This window comes from Rattus norvegicus, chromosome 19 (genome assembly GCF_021556685.1).
Source record: "Rattus norvegicus strain SHRSP/BbbUtx chromosome 19, alternate assembly SHRSP_T2T, whole genome shotgun sequence".
NCBI classification, from domain to species: domain Eukaryota; kingdom Metazoa; phylum Chordata; class Mammalia; order Rodentia; family Muridae; genus Rattus; species Rattus norvegicus.
Window position 1 is genome coordinate 54,309,272 of NC_141552.1, and position 27,810 is coordinate 54,337,081.

The 27,810-nt window shown below is 43.0% G+C and overlaps 1 protein-coding gene and 1 pseudogene across 1 annotated transcript in view; both read right to left on the minus strand.

The window, feature by feature from the left end:
- Glg1 (golgi glycoprotein 1) overlaps positions 1-19,342 on the minus strand; it is a 96,344-nt gene extending 77,002 nt beyond the window's left edge. The window contains 1 exon segment of the mRNA NM_017211.2: positions 18,915-19,342. Coding sequence (NP_058907.1) covers positions 18,915-19,328 — 414 coding nt within the window. The 5' untranslated portion in view covers positions 19,329-19,342.
- A 2,187-nt stretch (positions 19,343-21,529) lies between these two features.
- LOC147999460 (homeobox protein Crxos pseudogene) lies at positions 21,530-21,850 on the minus strand (annotated as a pseudogene).
- Positions 21,851-27,810: the final 5,960 nt, after the last annotated feature.

The following is a 27,810-nucleotide window of genomic DNA, read 5'->3' on the forward strand; positions in this document are numbered from 1 at the left end:
AAAAAAAAAGGTATTATGTGTGTATGTATATATACACATATATAACAGAATAAAAGAAGGCTACAGTGGGAAGTTTCCCATGCATCCTCCAGCATCCTCTTTGTATAGGTGTATTTCATAACTTAATCACTTTCTTTACAAACATTTCAGCTAGGAGTGGTGGCCCACATCTCTAACCCCACCACAAAGAAACTTTGTCTCAAAAAACAATAAAACTTTTTTTTGTTTTGTTTTGGAGACATTTCGGTTGTCCTGGAACAACCTGTAGAACAAACTGGCCTCAAACTAACAAAGATCCGCCTGCCTCTGCCTTCAAAATGCTGGGATTAAAGGCATGCGCCACCATCACCTGGCTAATAAAAAACGTTTTCATGCTATTTATTCTGTGTGCTTCTGCGTGGGTGCACGCACACCAGAGCACACAGGTGGAAGTGAAAGGACAGCTTGAGGAAACCAGTTCTATCTTATGGGTCCTTGAGCTCAAGCTCCAGTCTTCCAGCTTGTCGGCAAGTACCTGTACCGAAACATTTGTGTTCATCCTATTTAATCATTTCTTAAGTCGCTCACAATGTAAAAAAGAAAATGCCTCCACATTTATACTGTTTATATACAAATTGTGAATAATTTTCAGAAAAAAAATCAATGATCGAAAGATACATATGAACATTTAAAAATTCTTTGTGGCTTATTGTTTTCTTGTTTGTTTTTCGAGACAAGGTTTTTCTGTGTAGCCCTGGCTATTTTGGAGCTCAATCTGTAGACCAGGCCTAGAACTCAAAGATCCACCTGCCTCTGCTTCTGCTTTGGCCTCCACCTCCACCTCCCAAATGCTGGGATTAAAGGTGCGCACACCTCCCGATCTTTGTAGTTTTTTAAGATAAAGTCTTAAATATCCCAGGCTAGCCTCAAACTTGCTATGTAGCCAAGGCTGACTCTAAACTTTTGTTCTTTTTATGTACTCTCATCCATGAAGGATTAACTACCACAGCAGCTGCTCTCTCTAAACCTACTATCAATTAGACAAAATACAAAAGTACTGTTTAATCTCTGAAATTCTGATCGTTGAGCAGGAACCCAAACAGAATCTCACATTCTGCTCAGTAGTGGAGGAAAATCACTCAGGAGATGTAAACTGAATAGAACTTTCAAGACCGTCAACAAAGAAAAAAACAGAGAACCGGTAAAAACACACTCACACACACTCAAGAGATAATAATTTAACAGACTTGTTAAGTAAAGAAAAAGGACAAAAACATCCCAACAGGAAATGATCAAGAAATGAGAACCTGAGCACATTCCTTTAATCCTAGGAGTCAGGAGGTAGAAGCAGGTGGGCCCTGTGAGTTCAGTGCCAGCCTAACACACACAGTACACATGCCAGGGCAATGTAAACAGGCTGTGTCAAAAAGCCAATAAAAAATGAGAATCCGGGGCTGGGGATTTAGCTCAGTGGTAGAGCGCTTACCTAGGAAGCACAAGGCCCTGGGTTCGGTCCCCAGCTCCGGAAAAAAAAAAAAAAAAAAAAAAAAAGAACCAAAAAAAATGAGAATCCAAAACAGTGAAAACGCTGAAGGTAGAAGGGCCTGGTAGTTTTTATCTTTGATCCCAGCACTCTGCAGGTGGATCTTTGTGAGTTCCAAACCCAACCAGGACTATCTAATGAGAGCCTGTCTCAAAGAAGAAAATAAAAATAATTAATTTTGGGGTTGGGGATTTAGCTCAGTGGTAGAGCGCTTGCCTAGCAAGTGCAAGGCCCTGGGTTCGGTCCCCAGCTCCGAAAAAAAAGAAAAAAGAAAAATAAAAATAAATTAATTTTTAAGAAAAGAAAATAAATTAAGCATTACTGAAGGATATACCAAAAAACTTTAAAAAAAAAAAAAAGAAATGAAATCTAATTTTAAGTGATCAAATCAAACTTCTACATGAAAAAAAAAAAAAAAAAAACATACAGCCAAGCACAGTGGCAACCATCTTTAATCCCAATACCTGGGAGGCAGAGGCAGATGAAGAGGCAGATATATCTCTGAATTCAAAGCCACCCTAGTCTACATATTGAGTTCCAGGCTAGCCAATGCTATATAGTGAGACCCTGTCTCAAAAAAACCTAACTAACTAAACACCACAGTAGATGCACCCAGTGCAGTAGCTCATGCTTGCTAATTGCATCACTGAAGAAGCTGAGGCAGGAAGACCGAAGGTTGAAGACCAGCCTGGTCCACATAGTAAATTCAAGGCAAACCAGGACCTTATAAGAGACCAAGACGTGAATGAAACTCCTGGGTAGTATTAATAGCAGACTGGAACATATAAAAGAAAAGCTCCATGAACATGAAGACAGAGCAATTGAAATAACCCTAGATGAAACAGACAAAGAAAATAAAACATAATAGAGTATGTAGAAGGCCCTGTGGCCTTTAAGACATCAGCATTCAATCTAACGTATGGAGGACCAGAGCTCAGGAATGAAAGAACAGGAAAACTGTAAAAATAATGGGCTCCCAGCATGTATCCAAATTTTTATTAAATAAAAAATTAGAAAGGGTTACTAAAACACAAGAAGCAAATACATTAAGATACTTGTACAACAGTGAAAACCATCTGGAAAGTGACATGGCGATATGGGAAGACAGGTGCTTTGACTTTGCAGTTGCCATCTAAGTTCTAAAATATTATTATGACCTGGGCAAATCACAATCTGATCAAGGTGCTTGCCTGACTTGTTACTTTGGTTTTTTGAGATGAGGTAGTCCTATTGTTACCGAAATTGACCTCAAGCTCCTGGACTCTAAGCAATCCTATCTTGGCCTCCCAAATACCTGGGGTAAGAAGGCATATACTATACCAATTTTGTCTTGTTTTGTTTTAAAAAAAAAAGGCTGCTACATGCCATATCTATCAATTGCAGTTATCAACTGCAACAAATGAGATAAGGGTTTCATAACTTAAGTATTAACCCTTGACCAGAATAATGAAATATTTGGGAAAGAGATAGTTAGATAAATATTGAGTTTTAAATAAGTTAGTACCATGGAACTTGCCTACCACCCCAGTATACCTTAGGAGATTGAGGCAGAACAGGGAATTTGAAGTCAACCTGGGTACATGTTGAAGACTGTCTCAAAAATGAAACAAAGATGGTATAAGACTTTAATCCCAGGACTGTGAATACTGTCCTGTATAATGAGGACCAGGCCAGCCAGGGCTGCATAGTGAGACCTAGACTCAAAGAAAACAAAAACACACAAAAAGAAATAAACAAAAACTCGAAATATGTATCTAAAGGAATAATCAAACAAAACCCTTGACAACAATTACCACAGTAGTAGTTGTCGGTCTAGCATGCACCACAAAAATCATATAAACCCTAGAAAGTCAAAATTATAACTCTGTACTCTCCAGAGACCCACAGCACTCCTCTGTGTATTTCTGGTTGTGGGCAGTAAGATGTGCATGGAGTCAGCGCAAAGTAAGGCAGGAAGGTTGGCTGAGAAATCAGGCTAATGAATTTGAGCTCTTTCCCCACCCCTTGAGAAAAAGGGAACCATACCAACACAACTTCTGACTTCTGCATTCTCTGTCCTAATTTCTATTTCAAAGTATTTTCAAACTGAAAATAAAAATATATTGTAATAAGTCCTTGTGAAAAGATGAAGCCAGAAGGTGTGGCATATGTCTTTAATCCTAGCACTTGGGAGGCAGAGGCAAGCAGATCTCTGTGAGTTCAAGGTCAGCCTGGTCTACATGGAGAGTTCCAGGACAGCCACTTGAAAAAAAAAAAAAAAATCACAATTTTTTTCAAAATTAAAAAAAGCATTTAAAAGTTAAGACAGTGTGATGGTTGGTGGCTCACAACCATCTGCAATGGAATCTGATACCCTCTTCTAGTGTGTTTGAAGACACCAACAGTATACTCACATACATAAAGTAAATAAATATAAAAAGAGAAAAAAAAAAGACAGAGTGATGGTTCATGCCAATAATCTCAATACTTAAGAGGGTGAAGCACTAGGATCACACAGAGTTCAAGGCCATCTTGGGTTAGAGTAAGACCCTGTCTTGAAACTATAATACACAAAAAGAATTTTTTTTAAATTTCACTCAAGTATGGAACTGCTCAAGAGCTCAAAGTTAGCTTGGGCTATCGAGTGAGAAACCACCCCTTAAACAAGCAAGTAAACCAGCAAGCAGCTAGGCCTAGTGGCACAGGCCTATAATCTCAGGTTTGGGAGGTCCCAGCAGGAGGATTATAAATTCCAGGCCAGTCTGGAGAACTAAGTGAGACCTTGTTTCAAAATAAACTATAAAAAGGGCTAGGGATAGAGTTCAGTGGCAGAGTACTCTCCTAGCAGGTAGTTGGGTCCTCAGTCCCATCAAAGTTCTATGTATATGAGACTCGTTCCGGAACAGGCCAGAAGAGGGTAGCAGATCACTGAGACAGACAGTTGGGAGCTGCCATGTTGCTGCTAAGAACTAAGCCCGGGCCTCCAGTGCTCTTAATTGTTGAACTATATCTCGAGCTCCTTACCAAAGTCTTACAAAGTCTTTTTTTTTAATATTTATTTATTATATTTATATGAGTACACTGTCGCTATCTTCAGATCTTCAGACACACCAGAAGAGGGCATCAGACCGGGGTTGGGGATTTAGCTCAGTGGTAGAGCGCTTGCCTAGGAAGTGCAAGGCCCTGGGTTCGGTCCCCAGCTCCGGAAAAAAAGAACAAAAAAAAAAAAAAAAAAAAAGAGGGCATCAGACCTCATTACAGATAGTTGTGAGCCACCATGTGGTTGCTGGGAATTGAACTCAGGACCTCTGGAAGAGCAGTCAGTGCTCTAAACCACTGAGCTATCTCTCCAGCCCCTTACAAAGTCTTTTTTTTTTTTTCCTTTTCTTTTTTTTATTTCGGAGCTGGGGACCAAACCCAGGGCCTTGCGCTTGCTAGGCAAGCACTCTACCACTGAGCCAAATCCCCAACCCCTACAAAGTCTTAATGTGAGAATTTCAACTTTTTTTTTTTTTTTTTTTTTTTGAGACAGGGTCTTTCCATATAGGCCTGGAACTCACTATATAAACCAGGCTGGCTTCAAACTCAGAGACACATCTATCTCTCCTGGGATTAAAGGTTTGAGTCACTTTGCCCAGCAATTGCTGACTGTTTTGTAACCCAAAGAAATGTTCCAACCTTAGCAATAGAAGAGCTTAAGTTTTTATTTATTACTCTCCCTCTGAAAATCATCAACTTTCAGGAAAACTTCAATAATTTTTTATATTTATCTGGATTTATACAAGAGAATACAGTTGATACTTTCTGTTTCCAAGCAGACAAAATAGCTGTATGTTTAGTAATTCGATTCTACAAAGGTCAGATATGTTTTTAGTTACGTCACTGTCAGAATACAACTATTTTTCCCCTTATAAGAACAGAGGTTTCTGCTAGGCAGTGGTGGGTGGCACATGCCTTTGATCCCAGCACTTGGAAAGCAGAGGCAAGCAGATCTGTTTGAGTTTGAAGCCAGCCTGGTCTACAGAGTCAGTTCCAGAGAAACCCTGTCTTGAAAAACAAAAAACAAAACAAAAAAATAGAGTTTTTCTATAAGCTACATAAAGCAAAAAACAAAAACAAAAACCTAAAGAACAATTGGCAGGGGGTTGGGGATTTAGCTCAGTGGTAGAGCGCTTGCCTAGCAAGCGCAAGGTCCTGGGTTGGGTTCCCAGCTCCAAAAAAAAGAAAAGAAAGAAAGAAAGAAAAAAAGAACAATTGGCAGAACAGAACTCTTACCCAGAGTATTTGGCCCTTTGAAGTCATAATCTCAAAGTGTACATATTTAAATCTGTGGTAAAGCCTGGCATGGTGGTAATATACTCTGTGATCTCAAGACTTGGGAAACTGGAGTAGGAGGATAAGAATTGTAATCTACAAAAAAAGACTGTCCAGAGAAAATGAGAGACAGGTAGCAGTGGTACACACCTTCAATCTTTAGCATTCAGAAGCAAAGCAGGAAACTCTTTAAGTCTCAGGACTGATAGTACTACATAGTGAGACCTTGTTAGTGGTGGTGGGGGTGATAAAGAAAAGAAAAAAACTAAAGGTTTACCAAACTCATCACTTTTTTTAATGTTGCTGAGAATCAAACTCAAGGCCTCAAGCATGTTATAAAAATACCACCATTGACCACACCCCTAGTTTTATCCATCCATCATCCATCCATCATCCATCCATCATCCATCCATCATCCATCTATCCATCCATCCATTTTCTTGAAAACAAGATCTTAAATCTTGTTATGCCTATGTTAGATATAGATGGATACAGATGGTCGTCTTGCCACATAACTCCATCCTAAGAGCAGAGGCGTGCACTCTGACGTGTTCATGATGGACCCTTAGAAGGATTATAAAAAATGTGGGAAGACCTAACATGGTAGTTACAGCAATAATTTCAGCAAGGGACAGTCGAAGGCAGGAAGACTTCAACGAGCAGGACTGTGTGTAGTAAGAATCTGTCTCAAAAACAAAAACAAAATCCTAGCACTTGAGGCAGAGTCAGGTAGATCTCTACTCAAGGTAGACCAGTCTGATCTCCATAGCGTGAGATTGGAGAGGGAGACAAAAGAACTGCCTTGAAGTTGTCTAGTGAGCTAATTAATGTGGCAAACACAACACAGAAATAAGAGGTATCCTGCCTCAAAAACAAGTGCAAGAACAGACTTCTGAGCTCTACATGTATACTGTGGCATGTGCACTCCCAAAAGAATGATATGCCCAAAACACACAAACTTATTAAAATAAAAATATTAAGATGTTAACTTGAGTTAGATAAGATGCCTTTAATCCTAGCCCTCTGGAGGCAGAGGCAGGCAGATCCCTGTGAGTTGGAGGCCAGCCAGTGTTACATAATGAAATACTGTCCCCAAAACAGGAGTGAGGGGAGGCTGACTGGTCTTAAGCTCCTGGTTATGTGACCTGGTCCAAGACAGTAACTCCAAAGCCCATTCTGTTCTCCTCAGCAGACAGCTGCTCCTCAGATCTTAAGTTCCACATGGCAGGAAGTCCTTAACTCTTCTGATTTTTATTTTATGTATAATGGATGTATGCTCAGTAGTTACATTAATTAACACACTGCAGAGTCTGCTTGTTAGAACTCCCTGAGCCAGGTAAAGTAGCACATCTCTGTCATCTCGATACTTAGGGAGATTGAGGTAGAGGCCAGCCTTAGCTACAGAGTGAGTTTAAGGCCAGCGTGGGGTACACAGGAAGATCTAGTCTCAAAAATCGTATTGACAAAAAAACAAAAAAACAAAACACAATTCCCAACACATGCTTTTCCCCTCCTTGACACTATAACGCCATAAAGCTAATGTGACCACAGAAGAACTCTGGAGACATTGTTCCATGCCATGCCATTTTTTGTTGTTTTCTTGTTTTGCTTTCTTTTTTTAATGTGGCTGAGGTTATGTTTGTACAGCAAGCCAGCTCTCAAGTTCACTAGCTCCCAAATTTATATATTTATATATTTTCTTTCCAAATTTATATATTTTCTTTCTTTGTTTATTCAGGTCTTTCAAGACAGGATTTCTCTGTACTCTTGGGTGTTCTGGAGCTCTCTGTAGACCAGGGTGGCCTTGAACTCAGATCCTCCTGCCTCTACTTTCCCAGTACTGGGGTTAAAGGCATTTGCCATTCTACCTGGTTAACCTTCAACTTCTGATCTTCTGGCTTCCCTCTTCCAAATCCTGGTAGGTACCTAGTTTATGTGGTGAAGGGGATGGAGTGCAAGGCTTTTGTTAAGCAAGTACTCTACCAACTGAGCCACACTCCCAACTCCAAAACAAAGAACGTCTAATCCTTCTCCCTCCACCCCCAGAGTGCTAGCATCACAAGCCTATGCCACTATGCTGGATTTATTCGGTGCCAGGGCTTCAAAACGAGGACTTCAAACATGCTAGGCAATCACTCTATTAACTAGTTATATCCCTAGTACTCAATCTAATGTCATCTGATGTCAGTAAATTAATACTGAATGAAAATAGATGTTTGGCTCTCTCCCTTTATTTATTGGTTTTAGATTCCAGCCCACACTTCTTGTTCCACCACACTCTATTTTAATGCAGATACAACGGTTATTACTAGCTCGGCTCTGAGCTCTGAGGGACATCACTTTGAGATTCTTGAGTTTCAGATTTATCTAACTCACCCACATAAGAATGAGTCATTGAGTAGTTTCAGTTTTATCAGAGTGTTGTTCCTCTGGATGAAGTTAAGACATCCCTTACAGTCAACACATGAATTAAGCTGAAGCTAATTCATCCATTAACAAGATTGAAGGAGGGGGTTTGAGACAGGGGCACCACAGCCTACCCTGTCTCAACAATCCTATAACAACAATCCTGCCTCAGCAACCTGAGCCCTGAGATTAGAGGCGTACATGACCACACCTGGGAAAAAGTATCTGATTTTAGTAATATATTTTAATAAACTCAATACACACAAATTATCATTAAACAGATACTAAAAAGACTGAAAAATTGCACTGTCTTCTAAATAAAGTGAATCTTACACGGTATACCTCAATTCAAAGCAGATACAGCTCAGCTGTTCACAGCTACAGCTAGCTGGTGATTGCCACACCAAGTAGTACAGTCCTGGTGTATAAATGCTATGGGCATAGCTAGAGTAAGCTACCTTACCATTACTTGAGGCTAGTTTCCGATCCTGTTTACCTTATTTAAAAATAAAAATTGTGGGTGGAGACAGGAAGATTGGGAATTTAAGGTCATCCTCTGGCTGAAAAGAGAGTTCTAGGACAACCTGAGGAACTAGGGCCCTTCTTTTTTATTTAAGAAAAAAAAAAAAAAAAGCTAGGCAGAGGTTTCTTATCCTAGCAGGAAGGAATGCAGCCTAGGCTACAGAATTAGATTCTGTCTTCTACAGACCTTTAATACCAGCACTCTGGAGGCAGAGTGACTTCGAGGCCACCATGGTCTACAGAGCAAGTTCCAGGACAGACAGGGATATACAGAGGAACCTTGTCTCAAAAACAAACAAACAAACAAACAAACAACAACAAAAAAAAAAACCTAAAAATCTCTCCGCTCCAAAAATTAAGAAATAAAAATTTCATTGGATTAAATAATACATAAGAAAGTATTTTGTTTCTCTTAGAACAGAGCTGTAAGAAACAATAGCAGCCAGGCAGTAGTGGTGTACACCTTTAATCCCAACACTGGAGAGGCAGAGGCAAAGGGGTCTCTGAGTTTGAGGCCAGCCTGATCTACAGGGCAAGTTCCAGGACAGCCAGAGTTACATCAGAAACCCTGCCTTGAAAAACTAAAAAAAGAAACAATAAGAGCTGTTATCAATATCTATATTACCAACACTGAACAGTGTCTTGTACACTGGACTCCGTAAATATTTGCTGACAGATGAAAAATTAATTACCTACCAGCCATTTCAATAGCTTCTTTTTAAGAAACTTAATCTTGATGTTGCTAACTCTATGTGCTGAACAAAACAGAAAATGTAGCTGTAGCACTTCCTCTTTTGAGCTACTCAAGTATATTACTTCCTTCTCCAGAACAATAAATTATTGACAACTATATGCTAAAAAGCACTCCCATCAAGAGAGTTCTTGAGTATTTGCTGGAAACGTCAATGCTGCTTTACAGGTAACTTTCAATTTCTGGAGGAGTACCTTTATCTAAAGTTGGGCTTAAAAAAACCATGCCAGCACTTAGGAGGCTAAAGCAAGAAGACTTAAAGTTTTTAAGATTATCTTGGGTATATAAAAAGACCATTTAAAAACATTCCATTTCTGAACTTTACTCAAGAAAACCAGTTAGTAGACCTAGCACAAAGGAATGCAGGAGATTGAGAAAGAACAGCCATGAGCTGCTGTGTATGTACACAACTTCTGATAGCACAATGATGTTATATATGTTAATATACTGCACCTATTTAGCATAATATAAATACACTTAAATTCATGTATGTCTTCAGAGCTAAATACACAGCCATTACTTAAAAATTTTTTTTGATTTTTTCCAGTATAAGAGGATAAACCCATAACAGGCAAGTAATAGGATTGGTTTTGGGGTGTGTGTGTGTGTGTTGAGACAAGTTCTAAGAGTCCTGGCTGTTCTGTAACTTGCTATGTAAATCAGACTAACCTTAAACTCAGAGATCCACCTGTCTCTGCCTCCAAAGTACAGGAATTAAAGGCATGCACCACCTCATTAGGCTAAATAATGTGAATCTTAAAATAGGAGTAGCAGGGGGCTGGGGATTTAGCTCAGTGGTAGAGAGCTTACCTAGGAAGCGCAAGGCCCTGGGTTCGGTCCCCAGCTCCGAAAAAAAGAACCAAAAAAAAAAAAAAAATAGGAGTAGCAGGGCTGGGTACCATCTAATCTTTTAACCTAGATTTGTGTTCATTTCACTGCCCTAAAAGAATTTAGAATCTATATGACATCAAGTTATTAACACTCTGATATAACTGTTTCTTGTTGACAATATCATTTATCAAACTAACTGTAAGCAATGGCAGTATCCCAGAGTACAAAGGTTTTCCACAATGGTAAGTACATAATGATCACTAACAAAACCACTGCATCCTAAAGTCAAAGAATGCTTGGATTAATTGCTGTCTGTGCTATTGCTACCACTATTTCCTCTGAATGAGCAAGAAATCATGAGACAATTACATCTGTAAATCCTAGAATCCACATAATATATGCCTACCCGGAATATAAAAGGTAACTTATATTAGAAAAATCCTCATATTTGGGGATCAGTGATAAAGAATTTAAGAACTTACCTAGGGGAAGCCCTAGGTTTAATCTCTAGAAACACACACACACACAGACACAGACAGACAGACAGACAGACAGACAGACAGACAGACAGACAGACAGACACACACACACACACACACTAGGGCTGTACTGTAGGGTTAAGAGTGCTTGCTGCTTTTGCAGAGAACATGACTAGTTCCCAGCACCTACACTGGCACTGACAGCCAACTGTAGCTCCAGTTCTAGGGGATCCAAGGCCCCCTTCTAATCTCACTCACTTAACACAAGAAGAAACTAATTAAGCCTCAAGAGTGGTAAAATGTCTTGCCCACAGACTTATAAGCAGCTAATAGCAAGCCAGTCATGGTTGTTCCTATCTGTAATCAAAGCAGTTGGGAGGCTGAGGGCAGGTTGCCAGGAGTTTCAGGTCACTGTAAGCTACACTGTGAGTTCTAGGCCAACCTGACTACAGAGTGAGATTCCCAACTCAAACAAAACAAAACAAACAGGACTGGGAGGAGGACATAAACTTAAGGATCAGAATTTGCATCCCCAGTAAATGGCTAGTCAGTCTAGCCAATCAATCAGTGAGCTCCAGGTTCAGGAAAAAAATCTGTCTCAAAAAATGAGGTGAAGGGGTTGGGGATTTAGCTCAGTGGTAGAGCGCTTGCCTAGCAAGTGCAAGGCCCTGGGTTCGGTCCCCAGCTCCGAAAAAAAGAAAAAAAAAAAAAAATGAGGTGAAGCAGGATGAGCCTGGTAATGAACACCTTTAATCCCAGCAAAGGCAGGAGCATCTGAGTTCTAGGCCAGTCTATATAAAAAGCTCAAGGGGGAGAGAGAGACAGACAGACAGACAGACAGAGAGAGAGAGAGAGAGAGAGAGAGAGAGAGAGACAGACAGACAGACAGAGAGACAGAGAGACAGAGAATGAGAATATGAATGAATTCTAGGCCAGCCAAGTCTGTAAGATCGTATCTCAATAAAAACAAAACAAAATAAACAGTAGAGTGCTGGAGACAGGGCTCACTGGTTAAGAGCACTTATTGCTTTTCCAGAGGACCTCAATTCAGTTCCCAACACCCACTTTTTTGGTGACACAAAACTGTCTGTGACAAACACTCATGTGCAAGTATCCAAATACAGACACACATACTTAAAGTAATTTTTTGGCCAGACAATGGTGGTGCATGCCTTCAATCCCAACACTTGGGTGGCAGAAGCAGGTGGATCTCTGAGCTTGAGACTACAGAGTGGTCTACAGAGTGAGCTCCAGGTCAGCCAGGGCTACACAGAGACCCTGTCTCAAAAAATAACAGCAATAAATAAATAAGAAATAGATTATTTATTTATTTTGGAGGGTTGGGAAAATTTGAGCCAAGCTTGGTTGGCATGGAGCTCAATATGTAGACCATTCTGGCTTTGAACTCACAGAGATCTGCCGGCCTCTGCCTCTTCCTCTGTCTCCTGACTTCTGGGATTAAAGAGAAAATAAATTATTTAAAAATAAATAATAGGGTTGGGGATTTAGCTCAGCGGTAGAGCACTTGCCTAGCAAGCGGAAGGCCCTGAGTTCGGTCCCCAGCTCCGAAAAAAAAAAAAAAAAAAAAAAAAAAGAAAAAATAAATAATAGGGCTAGACAGATGCCTCAGAGGCTAAGAGCTCTTGCTGCCATCATGGGGTGGCGGCTCTCAACTATCCAAATCTCTAGCTCTCGGGGACTGATTCCCTCTTCTGACTGCTCTGGGCATTAGGCATTCCATAGCACACGTCCATAAGTGCAGGCAAACACTCATATACACAAAATAAAAATAAGTAAATCTAAAAGAAAACATTTTTTACAAAGGTGGGAGAGTGCTAGGAAAAGATGTCCAATGTTGCAGGAATACATACACATACATCAAACACAATAGGTAGGTAGGTGGGTGGGTGGGTAGGTAGATGGATAGGCAAGCAGGCAGGCAGGCAAAGTTAATGGCCATACTATTACAACCCAATTCACTTTTTATGTGGTTCATAGAGCTAATTCAAATAACAGAAAAATATAACCAATTCTATTTCAATAATAAAAATTCTGGCTTAGGTGAACTGGGATTTTAAATCCATTACATTACACAGAAATTCTGTTCATGATAGGCCCAGACCAGTAATTAAATTAGCATTATCTGATATTGTTGGTTTGTCTGCCTGGAAAAAAAAAAACAAAACCAAAAAAAAAAAAAAAAAAAAAAGAAAGAAAGAAAGGAAAATCACTATTTCAGTGTACAACAGAAGCTGCTACTATATACTGGTTTTTGATATTGAAGTAAATGTGTCTAGTACTAGATGTCCCTTCCTACTTTGTATCTATTTATATGCATGCAACATCTTCAACAGCTACATACTAATCTCTCTAGCTGCAAACAGTAACATAAACAGTGAACGATATGGTTTCTAAGTCAGAGGACTTGCTAAAGTCAGCTTCACCAGACAGTAAGACAACATTACCTGCTGGAGTCTATTCCTCAATTGAGAAAAGAAAATACTACTACTCAGCTCGCAGGACTCACAGCAGTAGTAATTAGAAAACAAAGAGTGAGGGGTTGGGGATTTAGCTCAGTGGTAGAGTGCTTGCCTAGCAAGCACAAGGCCCTGGGTTCGGTCCCCAGCTCCAAAAAAAAAAAAAAAAAAGAAAAAAGAAAAAAAAAGAAAAAGAAAACAAAGAGTGTGCCTATTCTCAGGTAAAGTCAAGTTAATGATTAAGAACAGAGTAACAGCTGGGAGGTGGTGGCACACACCTTTAATCCAGAACTAAAGACAGAGAGGCAGATGGATCTCTTAAGTTCAAGGCCAGACTGGTCTATAGCAACTTCTAGGAAAACCAGAACTGCACAGAGAAATCCTGTCTAAGATGTCTGGGTCTGGAGATTTATTGAGATCCCATCTCAAAATTCCAAAGAAGAGGTAAAACGAGGGTCAGAAATACTACACAGTATTAATTAGATAACAAAGAATGTGCCTATTCTCTCGGGTTTGTGCTTGGCTGGCCCTGGGATCAATCCCCAGCACTGCAACAGAGTTATCAAAAATGTTCAACTACTGACTTTGAAAGTGGGTTTAGGGCTGGAGAAATGGCTCAGTGGTTAAGAGCACTGACTGCTCTTCCAGAGGTCCTGAGTTCAAATCCCAGCAACCACATGGTGGTCAACAACCATCTGTAATGAGATTCAATGCCCTCTTCTGGTGTGTCTGAAGACAGCTACAGTGTACTCATATACACTAAATAAATAATAAAAAAAAAAAGAAAAGAAAAGAAAGAAATGGCTCAGTGGTTAAGAGCACTTGACTGCTCTTCCAGAGGTCCTGAGTTCAACTCCCAGCAACCACATGGTGGCTCACAACCATCTGTAATAAGATCTGATGCCCTCTTCTAGTGTGTCTGAAGACAGCTACAGTGTACTTTCATATAATAAAGAAATATATCTTAAAAAAAAAAAGAAAGAAAGAAAGTGGGTTTAGGGCTGGAGAGATGGTTCAGCGGTTAAGAGCACCGACTGCTCGTCCAGAGGTCCTGAGTTCAACTCCCAGCAACCACATGGTGGCTCACAACCATCTGTAATGGGTATTTGATGCCCTCCTCTGGTGTGTTCTAAGTCAGCAACAGTGTACCCACATACATGAGGTAAATAAATCTTAAAAGAAAGAAAGAAAGAGAGAAAGAGAGAGAGAGAGAGAGAGAAAGAAAGAAAGAAAGAAAGAAAGAAAGAAAGGAAAAGAAAAAAGAAAGTGGGGTTTAAAAGCCAGGGGGGGCTGGAGAGATGGCTCAGTGGTTAAGAACACCCGACTGTTCTTCCAGAGGTCATGAGTTCAATTCCCAGCAACCACATGGTGGCTCACAACCATCTGTAAAGAGATCCGATGCCCTCTTCTGGTGTATCTGAAGACAGCTACAGTGTACTTATATATAATAAAATAAATCTTTAAAAAAAAAAAAAAGCCAGGGGTATGGTGCATGCCTTGAATCCCACTATTGGGAGGTACAAGCAGGTAGATCTCCAAGTTTGAGGCTAGCCTGGTCTATATAATGAGTTCCAGGCCAGCCATGATTACATGTCTGCCCCAATTAGATCCTGCCCCAAAAAGAAAAAGTTTGTAATGTTGAGATTTTTTTCCCTACTCCTTATATAAAACCTTAAATAAATACAAAGTATTTACTCTATACAAAGGTTTAGGTAGTGGCTCACAATTTTTATGAGATTAAAAGTACTAAGAAATATTTTTAAGTATCTGAAACACACAGTGAAATGCTCGAAAATAAAATGACATCTAGGGCTGGAGAGATGGCTCAGTGGTTAAAAGCACTATCTGCTCTTCCAGAGGTCCTGAGTTCAAATCCCAGCAACCACATGGTGGCTCACAACCATCTGTAATGAAATCAGATGCCCTCTTCTGGTGTGTCTGAAGACAGCTACTGTGTACTTGAATATAATAAATAAATAAATAAATAATCTTTAAAAAAATAAAATAAAAAGACAAGACATCTGGTGTATGCTTTAAAATCTATCAGTCTCCCAACACTATGCTAGATAAATAGAAGGGGAGTGAGAGCTCAAGCTGAGTGGCGCACACACACAAAACACAAACAAGTGTCTGATTCTCCTCTTCCTCTTCCACTGTTACTACTTAAGAGTGGGTATAGGACAGACCCTGAGGTCAGTCTGGTTTACAAAGCTATTCCTAGGACAGCTGATGCTCCATAGAGAAACCCTGTCTCAAAAAAACAAAACAACAAAAAAATAGGTATAGGGGCTCAAGGGAGGGTTCTGCAGTTAAGAACAACTTGTTACTTTTGTAGATGACCTTAATTTGATTCCTAGGGTCCACATGGTGGCTCACAACCATCTGTAATTCTGGACTGGATACCCTATTCTGGCCTCTGTGGATACTGCAATACTAGAGATACTACACACTTTTGAAGCAGACATGAAGGCAAAACACCTATACACATTAATCAGACGGACAAAAAACTGAGTAGGCCTATTGCCTACACTGGGCCCTTTAAAGAGCTTGATTCAGGCTGGGTGGTGGTCGTTTTTTAATGTACAACAGTGTTTTGCATGCATTATAGCTGCATGAGGTTGTCAGATTCCTTGGATTAGAAGTTACAGACAGTTGTGAGCTGCCATGTAGATGCTGGGAATTGAACTCAGGTCCCCTGAAAGAACAGCCAATGCTCTTAAACCACTGAGCCACTTCTCTAGCCTGGCACTTCCCTTTAATCCCAGCACTTGAGAGGCAGAAGCAGGTAGAACTTTATGGAGTTCAAATTCTAGGCCAGCCTGGTCTACAGACTGAGTTCCAGGACAGCCAAGGGTACGATGCAAAGAAACCTTGTCTCAAAAAAGTATGTCTCATCAGAGGGGTCCAAAAGATTGCTCTACATAATGGCCCAACCTGTGATGAACTAATCTACAGCTGACATGACGCTTTACTAAGGCATATCCTCAGATGCAGAGTTTGTTGGCAGATGACACACTAGATGAACTAAAAACACCGAATGATGTTACTTCAAGATATTCTATTCTCCAATAAATCCTCTAAGTGAATTACATAATTTTGGAGCACACTAGCAAGAACCTTAAATTCTAAACTTATGGCAAAGCCTTTAATCCCAGCACTCAAGAGACAGAGGTAGGTTAAAGCCAGGCTGGTGGACATTGAATTCCAGGATAGCCAGGGCTACAGAGGGAGACTGTGCTTTGAGAGAGAGAGACAGACAGAGAGACAGACAGACAGACAGACTGCGTGCCTTTATTCCCAGCACCTGGAAGGCAGAGGCAGGCAGATCTCTTGAATTTGAGACCAAACTGGACTACAGGAAAGGCAGGGCTACACAGAGAAACCCTGTCTTGGAAAACAAAAAACTGAACTTGAGGGATTAGGGATGTTGTAGATTCATGGTGCAGTGCTCCGCTCAGCAAGTGAGCCCACTGTTACAGTGAATATTCAGCTCCTTCCTTCCAAACAGTAGGTCTCTGACTTGCATGGCCCTCCCTTCCTCTGGAATATAAAAGCAGGCCCACTAATTCACTCATCCTCAAGCAGCTCACAATATTCTCTGAGTTCCAGCACTGAACTAGGTAGGTACTCTAGAACATCACAAAGAAAATATAAAACACGGGGTTAGGGATTTAGCTCAGTGGTAGAGCGCTTGCCTAGGAAGCGCAAGGCCCTGGGTTCAGTCCCCAGCTCCGAAAAAAAGAACCAAAAAAAAAAAAAAAAAGAAAATATAAAACACAGCTACCAACCATCAGAGTTTATATATGATCCTGACAAAATAAAACCGAGTTTACTGAAATATCCTTGCTGGGAGTTGGGAATTTTGCGACCATTGGTAGACCAGTGACTACATTTTCAGGCAGGTGTACTTTTCTTTATACAAACTAATCTAACAGGAAAAAAAAAAACAATGGTACCACTAAGTTAAAGGCTCCAGAATTCAACAAGTCTTTATAGATGGAGAGTGCCTCTACACACTTGTACATGCCTGACAGAAGACCACTCTGTGCTTCTATAAGGAAAGGTATAAAGGTGTCCATAATGTACACAGCTTTAGGCACTCCTTCAATTGGGACATTTTTGCTGCTTTCCCCCAATAATATCCTGTTTCTACAACAATACAGTAACAATGTATCTACTAATAGACAGGATGAACTCACCTTAAGGAAACAGCATTTAGCAAATATCCTCAAAAATCAAATAGAAAATTCCAAAAAGTTTAACAGTTAAGACAATTGGCTATATCTACTTTCTAATCTTCAAGCTATACATGAGACCCATGTAAGGTTCCACATTTCTGGTGGCTCTGTAAACTGTCTGGCTCTTGATTTTTTTTTTTTTTTAGTGGTATTGTAGCCCTGGCTGGTCTGGAACTCTCTACTTAGACCAGATTGGTCTCAAACTCAGAGGTCTGCCAGCCTCTTCCTCTCAAGTTCCAGGATTAACAGGATGTGCCATAAAAAAGGGCCTTACAACACTAAAACAAGACTAGCAATGTCTACAAACTAGTGGTCACCTCATGGCCTGGAACAATCCTGAAGATACACTATTCCAATGGCCAAATAGCAGTTTTCTACTTGGCAACGTTTGGGACTAATCTTGTTTATTTAAACCTTTGAAAACAAGTATTTCTACCAATATGCCCTCATGTCTGTAGGACCAAATGTGGAAAAGAAAATTTCAAGGAAGCACACCAAGTAACAGCAGCTCTAGAACTAAGAGGTGCTGTTAAAATTATTTCAAACTAGGTGAAGTAGTTCAGAAGGATGCCTCCCGTAGGTGGCCAGCCTGGGCTACAAGCATATCCTGACTCAAAACCAACTATACTAAGACTTCAGAAAGACCCCACTATAGATCACAAACACTGTATATTATAGGGTCAAATGCTGTCTGCAACTTTCTCAAGCTTCAGAGTTCCAAGTAACACGAAGGAATAGCCTAAAAATGAGGTCCTTTACAAACTGACCATAGAAAGTGCAGACAAAAAAAAAAAAAAAGCATAATTAGCTTCAGCACCAGGTAAATAGTAAGGATTTACCAATTGCAAAAGAATGTGGTAGAAACAGTAATTCGGCTCTTGACTACATTCACACCAGAAGAGAACCCAGGTTCCCTCACCGAGAGTCTACTGCTAAATAAACAGCAGATTGATCTTTAGCAGTTTGAAAATACACCGATCATTTTTCACGGTGAAATGCATTGCTACAAACTGTCGAGGTCGAAACGGATAGCAAAAACCCTAAACTGGTTTTCGGCGAGGAGCCACTCTGCATAGAGCATCACACAAAAGACAGGAGCGCAAACAGAAACACGCTCCTTAGGCCTTCGCCTACTGAGGCCGTGAGCCGAGGTCCTGATCCCAGAACACCGCGACAAGGAGCGAAATAAGGGACTGGGGAAGGAAGGATTGGGGTGGGATCCGCTTGCTCGAATGCACCGGGGAGTGAGGGGCAGGAAAGAGAAAAGCGCGAGCACAGCCCTAAAGGAAAAGAGTGAGGGAAGCTGCAGCCCGGCATCCGCGGCTTCCAGGCCGGCGACACCCTCCGGCCCGCACCAGGCTCGGCCCTCCTCCCAGGCCCGTCCCACCTTCTCACCTCCCTCACGTCCTGCAGGCACTCGAGCACCGCCAGGTTGTTGCTCCAGGTGTGTTTGGGGCACACACGGGTCACGTCCTCTCTGCAGGACTCTTCCTCCGCCAGCTTCCAGCCTCCGCCAGTCCCACCGGGCCCTGCTCCGCCCCGCCGGGCCGGGAGCCCGCCCGCCGGGAAAGGCTGCTGCTGCTGAGGCGGCGGCTGCTGCTGCTGCTGCTGCTGCGATAACTGAGGCAGCTGAGGTGGCTGCTGCCCGACCGGGTTGCCGCCTCCAGCTTGCCCTGCGAAGGGCCCAAAGTTGACCCCCAGACCCTGGCCCTGACCGTGGCTATTCTGGACCCCTGCTGCCACTAGCAGCAGCAGCTGCAACGCCGCCGACAAGCGGAACATCCTCCGTACACGTCCACACACCGCCATCTTGGGTTCGCGGCGAGCTCGACGCACCCGCCGGCGACGTGTATTTAAATGAGGGGGCGGAGCCGCGGGCGTGGGCTGGCGTGACTCCTCCCCAGCGGGCGGTAGACCCGGGAGTCCACCGTGGAGTGAAAAACGGGGATGCGCTATGAAGGGCCCACGCCCTATACCGGGCTGGCGGGAAAGTGGCTTTCCTTCCCGGAGGAACTGCTGGGGCTGCTTAGAAAACCCGGGTAGGGGCACCGTGGTACAAATCTCTCGATTGTCGTCATGGAAAAGAGAAATTAATTTGGGCTGACACAACTAAGATGGCCGGTGAAATATTTCGCCGGTTCAGTGACTCACGTGGGCAAAGGGTTAAAAACTTTGTGTGTTATAGATGAACTTCAAAACCAAATGTATTCCGGTATCTGAGAGCCTCATTTTGTATTTGACCTGTATTTCTTACCTAGAGAACGAATGAATGTTAAGCGTACATAGGTTATAATCCTTGCTCTTGGGCCTTCTAGGTGATCGCGCGAATGTAAAGTAAAACTGAACATTTAGAATAAAGACCAGGAAGGGACTGGTGATGTAGATCACTTGGTAGCGAGCACAAAGACGTGGATTTGATCCCCTGCACCTCATAACCCGGGTGTAGTGGCATATGCCTGTGATCCTAGCATTCAGGAGGTGAAGGCAGGAAGTTTGAGGACAATGTATGACTGTTCCCAGGGGGGAAAAAGGAACAAAATCAAGGAAAATGCCTGGTCTGTAACATGAAATTCCAACATCGAGCACCTTTGCCTGGACGTCTCCTTTAAGAACCAGGACTTAGATTCCCTCTACGTCTGTTTTTAAAACAAGGTCTCGCTGTTGTGCCCTGGCTGACCTGAAACTCACTATGTAGATAGACCAGGCTGCTCTCCAATTCACAGAGTTGCCCCTGCCTCCTGTGAGCTACAGGTCAAGCCTGTGTCAGCATATTTTATTGCTGACCTGTATGCAACATCTTCAACATTACTTCACCACACACTAGTGACCCCTCTTAGGTTCAGAGCGTCACGCTTCGCTTCCACGAAGCCTTTTCACATCCAGCATGTCAGCTAGGCCAGCATCACAAAGGTTAGGTTCTAATTCAATTGAGAAAAACATTGTATGGAGGGAAGATCTTAATGGTTCTGTACAGAGGGATTAAGTGAACTGTCCAGGATGAACTCTGCCAGTCTGCAGACAGTTTCCAACTAGACCTTCAGTGTTCTTGCCACTCTAGGGCACTTCTATCCCACTCTGGCAATTCAGCATGTTGGTAGTAAAGGAAGACAATTTACTGACCATACTGTATTCAAATACAGCTTAACAAAGCGATGGGGAGCTGGGAAGATAGCTCTTCTAGAGGATTTGAGTTCCTTCCCCAGCACCCACATGGGAGCTAGAAACCATCAGTAACTGCAATCCCAGGGGCTCCAGTGCCCTCTTCTGGTTTCTCTGGGCACTGTAAGCACACGGTACACAAACAGTTATGCAGGCAAACACCCATACACAAAAGAAATAAATAATTGTTTTTCTTTCTTTTTTTTGTTCTGTTTTTTCTTTTTTTTAAACCAGTTTTATTCATCAACAATTTCATTTCATCAATGAGACACTCCCAGATCTAAATCCCCAAGCAGGTGCCTCAGAAGCCCCAATAGACCAAAAATACACACACACACACACACACACACACACACACACACACACACAAATAAAATATTCATTGTCACAAAATGAATGATCAAGGTCACAGAGGGAAAAAAAAAAGCTAGTAGTGCTAACCAGTTAATCCTGTAATCATACCATGGGAAAAGGAGGCAAGAAGTCAGTGTCAGAGAAAGGGGGGGGGGTCAGTGTCATATTGTGCTACATATTGAGCTGATAGCTAGCCTGATGTATACTACCTTTGAGGGGAGGCTGTTAAAAGAATTGGAACCACAGGCTTCCACCAGAGATGAACCTCTGTGTGATGTGGCCCTGCAGGTAATAGAGGAGGCCCTAGTTGGTGACTCAGCATGTGGCATACCATTTCTGTCCAATGCCATCTGCCCTGGCATCCTGGTATTCAAACCTTGACCCTGAGGTTTCTGGAACGCATCCACCAATACAGTGAGTTGGTGTAGCCAGGAGCCTGAAAGGGAAGGGAGCAGTTTTTGTGCTACGTGTTGGCGTGGCCCCATGGGCAAGGAGGATCAGCAGCTGTGCGTACAGCTGCTAAGGATCAGGTGGGTTGATGGGAGTGAGCCTGGACTTCCAGCTTGGTGGCTGGCACAGAGGGCTCTGTGGGTAGCCGAAGGGGTATCATCCCGGGCACACTGCTGCAGCCTGGTCAAGGAAGGGCGCATCTCCTGCTCCATGGATCACTGGATGAACCAAGCCCCAACTTATCCCTCCTTCAGTTTGAGGTCTGGGTATGGTTCCATTTTGAAGTGTTGTCCCAGCTCCCAAAGCTGCTCTCAACTGTACTTCTGGTCAAGGGGACTCAGGGTGTAGGAGGTCAGAGTTGCTTCCATCCCGTCTGTAGCTCACTTTGGGTGGGATTGAAGGTATCTGTCTTGTTTTTCTTTTTCTTTTTTTTAAAGATTTATTTATTTACTATATATAAGAACGCTGTGTCTGGGTTGGAGAGATGACTCAGTGGTTAAGAGCACTGACTGCTCTTCCAGAGGTCCTGAGTTCAATTCCCAGCAACCACATGGTGGCTCACAACCATCTGTAACGAGATCTGGTGCCTCTTCTGGCCTGCAGTCATACATGCAGGCAGAAAGCTGTATGATATATACATAATAAACATTTTTCCAAAAAAAAAAAAAGAATGCTGTATCTGTCTTCAGACACACCAGAAGAGGGCATCAGATCCCATTACAGATGGCTGTGAGCCACTCAGGACCTCTGGAAGAACAATCAGTGCTCTTCACCACTGAGCCATCTCTCCAGCCCTGTTTTGTTTTTCAAAATAGCACTTCACTGTGTAGCCCTGATTTCCCTAGCACTCATTCTGTAGACCAGGCTGGCCTGGAAGAACTTACAAAGATCAATCAGCTTGCCTCTGCTTCCACCATGCTGGGATTAAAGATGTACACCACCAGTCCGACCAATCTGATGTTTGTAAAGCAAAGCAAACAGAAAAGATGTGGTGGGGCATGACTTGAATCCCAGCATTCAGGAAGCTGAGGCAGGTGGATCTCAGAATTTGATGCCAGCCTGACATAAATAGCAAGGGTCAGGCCAACCAGGGTTACACAGTGAGACCCTGTCTCAGAAACTAAAGCAAGTGTAAAGCCTTTGCTTCTGCTGTTCTGAAACCACAGATAGATAGTCAAGACTAGACTAGAACCAGAAGAGTCGAATAGGGGCTTAAGCCACCAGGAAAGGGGACTGCTGAGACAGAATAGTCTGTAGGTTCAAACTGCCCACTGTGGTTGGCCCTGGCCTCTATCTCTAAAAATAGAAGTATGTTAGAAGTATGTTGGCATTTCCATCAGCACTCGCCCTTGTTACTACCACAAAGTTATCTTGAGACATAGTCATGGACTAAAGTAACTCAGTGTGGACTAAATATACACAGTCCATAGTCGTAACGTGGCATAGATAAGTCTCAAACAACCACGTCGCCACAAGCCCATGAGATCACTAAAGGCCAGTGCTCAGGTTATTTTAAGCCAGTCTAAGGCTGGCAGTTGCCTATCTCTCATCTTGCACTGAGCAAATCCTATGCCGTGCCACAGATGGTCTCTAGTGATAGCGGATGAGGATAAATCTATCTTGAAGTCTCAGTGGCCAAGAAACAAGACACTGAGAAATCTGGGAACCCAGCCAGCTCAGGCAATGCCCCACCGAGTCAGACCTTACAGAAGCCATAGCCTCCCACCAGTAGCAAAACGGTTGGTTTTACTCAAGTCTTCCAGCCTCATTGACTTTTCAATATAAGGTACACTACGTCAGGCCAGGCATGGTCGCTCATGCCAGTAATTCCAGCACTTGGGAGCTTGAAAGAGAAACCAGAAGAGAAACACCGCAAGCTCTGCAAGTTCTACCTGTCAACACACACACACACACACACACACACACACACACACACACACACACGAGGTAGGGGAAGAGAATATAGGTAGGTAGCACAATGTTTTAGCACATGCCCAGCATGTCTAAGGCCCTGGGTTTAGCCCCTAGACTTAGTAAAACACACGACCTCTATCAGAACTAGGGGTTATTTTTACTCGTTGTACTGTGTTAACATGCCTGCTTCACTAATTTATTTATTCAGTAGGAATCTGTGGAACATTTTGTTTGTCTTGGTTTTTGAAACAAAGGTCTCAATACACAGAAGAAGCTGGTCCAAACTGGTCTTGGTCTTCAGTTAGTCTTGCTTTGGCCTCTCTAGTATAGTATTGGGGTTGCAAACTACCCCACCAGAGACCTGCTGATGATGAACTTTTTTTTTCTTTTTTTTCCGGAGCTGGGGACCGAACCCAGGGCCTTGTGCTTGCTAGGCAAGCGCTCCACCACTGAGCTAAATCCCCAACCCCGATGATGAACATTTTTAAAATTTGCCAGGCATTGCTTAAGATCTGGCATATGTGAGGGATAAACAAGCCAGATGAACTGTTTAAAGATGTAAGATAGTGGGGCATGGCAGTATGCACCATCAATAAGCCTTGAATTCCAACACTGGGGAGGCAAAAGCAGGCAGATTTCTGAGTATGAGGCCAGCCTAGTCTACAGAGAGTGTTCCAGGACAGCCAGGGCTACGCAGAAAAACCCTGTCTTGAAAAACCAAAAGAGAACACAAACAAAATAAAATGAAACTAAGTTCAAGACCCCGAGGAGATGGCAATGGGCATCTATAAGGCAGAACAAGGTTTGGAGGCACAGGTCTGTAATCCCAGCTAAGGCAGGATGGCTGCAGATTCAAAGCCAGGCCAGGCAACATAACAAGCCTTGGTGTCTGTAACGAGGAGCGGGAGAGATGGGAAAATCAGAGAACTGGACAGGGGTTAGCTCTTAAGGCCTCTAGAAAGTTTAAGAAACCAATAGCCTGGATGGGATAATAAAGGGCTGTAAGTCTAAAGGACGTACCCCTTGAGTGGATTCTCAACACTGTGACAGTTCATCAGAAGACAGCCCATAGAGGAAATAGTATTTTTATTAAGCTAAAGACGCACAGGAAGGAGTTCAGAGCCTCCTTCCCTCAATACCTGGCACTTAAGGACCGAAACACTGGAAAGAGACAGGCACTGCGGTAAGGGCCTCTAATCTCAGCATTCAGGAGGACGAGTGTTTGCCACAAGCCTAAATTACGTAGCAAGACCCAATCTCAAAACAAAACCGCAAAGACAAGCTAGGCTTGGCCACCTGTCCTCAGGATACTAATTAAGAAGACCAGTGATAAAAAAAAAAACTTTCAGGGGATGTACTTGATGTGGTCACCATGGGAAGAGTGACGGTGATCCCCCACATCCATCTGCCTTTAGTGGCGAGCACGAAGTTTATGTTTACCTAATGTGCAAGATTATGCACAGCTAAGTAATCCCAATCATGGGGTTGGGGTGTGGTCCTGCCCATTATCCTCCACTGTTATCTTGGCTTCACTCTCTCACAAGCTGTTCTGAGAAGTTGTCAGAACTGTATGAATGTGCCTTCCTACCACACACTCCCCAAGTATCCCCTCTAGCTGGCACCAGACTTTAGTCTCCCAGCCTGAGATTCCGGAGGAAATAGCAATTCGTGTGGGGCCATTGTTTGAAAAGTCCGATGGCTTAAGGAAGGGACATACTCTAGAATATCTTCTCTAGGATATCTTCACGTCTTCCAGACTGCTGCAAAAACAACAAACAAAACAAAACAAACAGGAACAAACACACTTCCCCCAACCCCCACAAAAAACAAACAAACCACCATTTTTTTTTCAAGTGAAGGAAAATCACAGAAAAGAGCTAAAAATCTGTGAAGAGTTTCTCCTAAGTCACAGGCTGACTTTTAAGCACACAGGTGTAGAGCGAGGCTCCCAAGGCTCCAGAAAACAATGGCTGAGGAGTAATAAACTGCATGGAGCTTCCTGCAGCTGAAAGGGCTGAAGAAGTTGATTGACCTCAGGGTTTAAACCATGCTGAGATAGAGTAGCCTTGGGTAAACACTCTCAGTTGAGGCCTCAGAAAGGCAACACCCTGAAGTAAAAGACCAACACTCTAGGAGGGACCTTGCCCTGGATTAAAGGGCAAGACTACAATAGATCAGCCTTTATAAAGCTTAAGACGTTCCCCAGTGAGATCGAGGTTATTCATTCTGAAAGAGGAGCATTTTGAGTGCATTATTCTCGTGTGCACACATGCATCCGTGAGAGAGAGAGAGAGAGAGAGAGAGAGGGAGGGAGAGGGAGAGGGAGAGGGAGAGAGAGAGAGAGAGAGAGAGAGAGAGAGAGAGAGAGAGAGAGAGAGAGAGAGAGAGAGAGAGAGTTGTTGGACTGTGGGTAGGTTCATTCTTTTTGCAGTAATTTTTGTTTTGCAGAGCGTAGCCCTGGCTGGCATGGAACTCAGTACACAGATAGCCAGATCAGGTTGCCCTCAAACTCAAGACTTCCAACTGCCTCCTCTGCTTCTCTGCCTCTCTCTGCCTCTCTCTCTCTCTGCCTCTCTCTGCCTCTCTCTCTGCCTCCCTGCCTCCCTGCCTCTCTCTGCCTCCCTGCCTCCCTGCCTCTCTCTGCCCCCCTGCCTCCCTGCCTCTCTCTGCCTCCCTGCCTCCCTGCCTCCCTGCCTCTCTCTGCCTCCCTGCCTCTCTCTGCCTCCCTGCCTCTCTCTGCCTCCCTGCCTCTCTCTGCCCCCCTGCCTCCCTGCCTCTCTCTGCTTCCTTGCCTCCCTGCCTCCCTGCCTCTCTGTCTCCCTGCCTCTCTGTCTCCCTGCCTCCCTGTCTCCCTGCCTCCCTGCCTCTCTCTGCCTCTCTCTGCCTCTCTGCCTCTGCCCCTCAAGTGCTGGGATTAAAGGTGTACACCTCTGCCTGGCTACAACCCAGGTTGTCCTTAAGAATGACTTTGGACTGATTGTTCTGCCTCCACCTCAGGAGTTGGATCTTGCAGGCATGAGCCACCGCCACACCTGGCTGTAATTCCTCTTACCAGGAAATCAAAAGTCAGTATCTGAAGTTTTTTCCTTGACACTGAGAGAGGGAGCCGAAGGAGCTTATTTGCCTGGTGATGTGAACTACATTCACATTATCCTAACAGTGAGGGCCTCTCCTTCATGAGAGGAAGTGGGGTCATGGCCACTTGATTAACTCAGGTCCCAGAACTTCACTGGGTTTAGATTCTGTACTTCTCTCCAGCTCAATGTCATCATTTCTCAACTCTTCTTGGGTACAATTCTTGAGTTTTATCCTTAGGGAGTTGGTGGCTGTGTGGGTGGTTTTGTTTCTTTTGTTTTGTTTGAGACAGGGTTTCATGTAGCCCAGGCTTGCCTCAAATTCAGTATGTAGTAAGGTAGAACTCCCTAATCTGGGCTGGAGAGATGGCTCAGCGGGTTGAGCACTGGCTGCTCTTCCAGAGGTCCCGAGTTCGACTCTCAGCAACCACATGGTGGCTCACAACCATCCGTAATGAAATCTGATGCCCTCTTCTGTTATGGCTAAAGACAGCTACAGTGTACTCATCTACATAAAATAAGTAATTCTTTAAAAAAAAAAAAAAAGAACTCCTTAATCCTTCTGCCTCCACCACACAAGCACTTGACATTTACCACCCCTGGCCTTGAACAACCAACCTTTTAGACCACATTTGAGAGAAGACGTGTGGTGCCAGATGATGGTGGCACATGGCAGGCAGATCTCTCTGTCTGTTCCAGGTCAGTCTGGTCTACAGATCCAGAATAGCCAGGGCTACACAGAGAAACTTCGTCTCAGAAAACCAGGGGGAAAAAAGAAAGAAAGACTTCAGTCACCATACCCCTCCATTAGCATGGTTCAGCAACTATCTTCAGACATTACTCCGACACCGATGGTATTTAAACCAGACAGTCGGGTCTATAAGCATCAGGAAGTGCTCCAAGATGTAGCATTAGTTTTACTATTTTTCAAGATACGTTCTTACTGTTCTTACTATGTAACTTATTCAAGCCTGCTTCCCTGGTGTTTCATCCCTGGGTTAACTGTAGCCATTTGGCCTGGAACCAGTCAAGTTGTTGTGCTCAGAGGTTTGTTATTGTGTTTTGAGGATTGTACTTCTTGGAAAATCTCTATCCATAGCCATCTCTCAGGGCCAAGCAAGAGGGGTCAGGTTGGACTGTTATGCCTGAATGACTAAAGAAACTTGGAAGAAGGCAGACCACCCTGCAGCTCCTGTATCTGCTTATGAGCTCTTTAGTGTTTTTCCCAATATAAACTGGCCCTGGACAATGTCGGTGGTTATAGCTTCTAGCTCCTGTGTCTGGGACTATGGCCCTGATCAATCAGTCTTAGTGTGTGAATTAATAAACTATCCCCACCT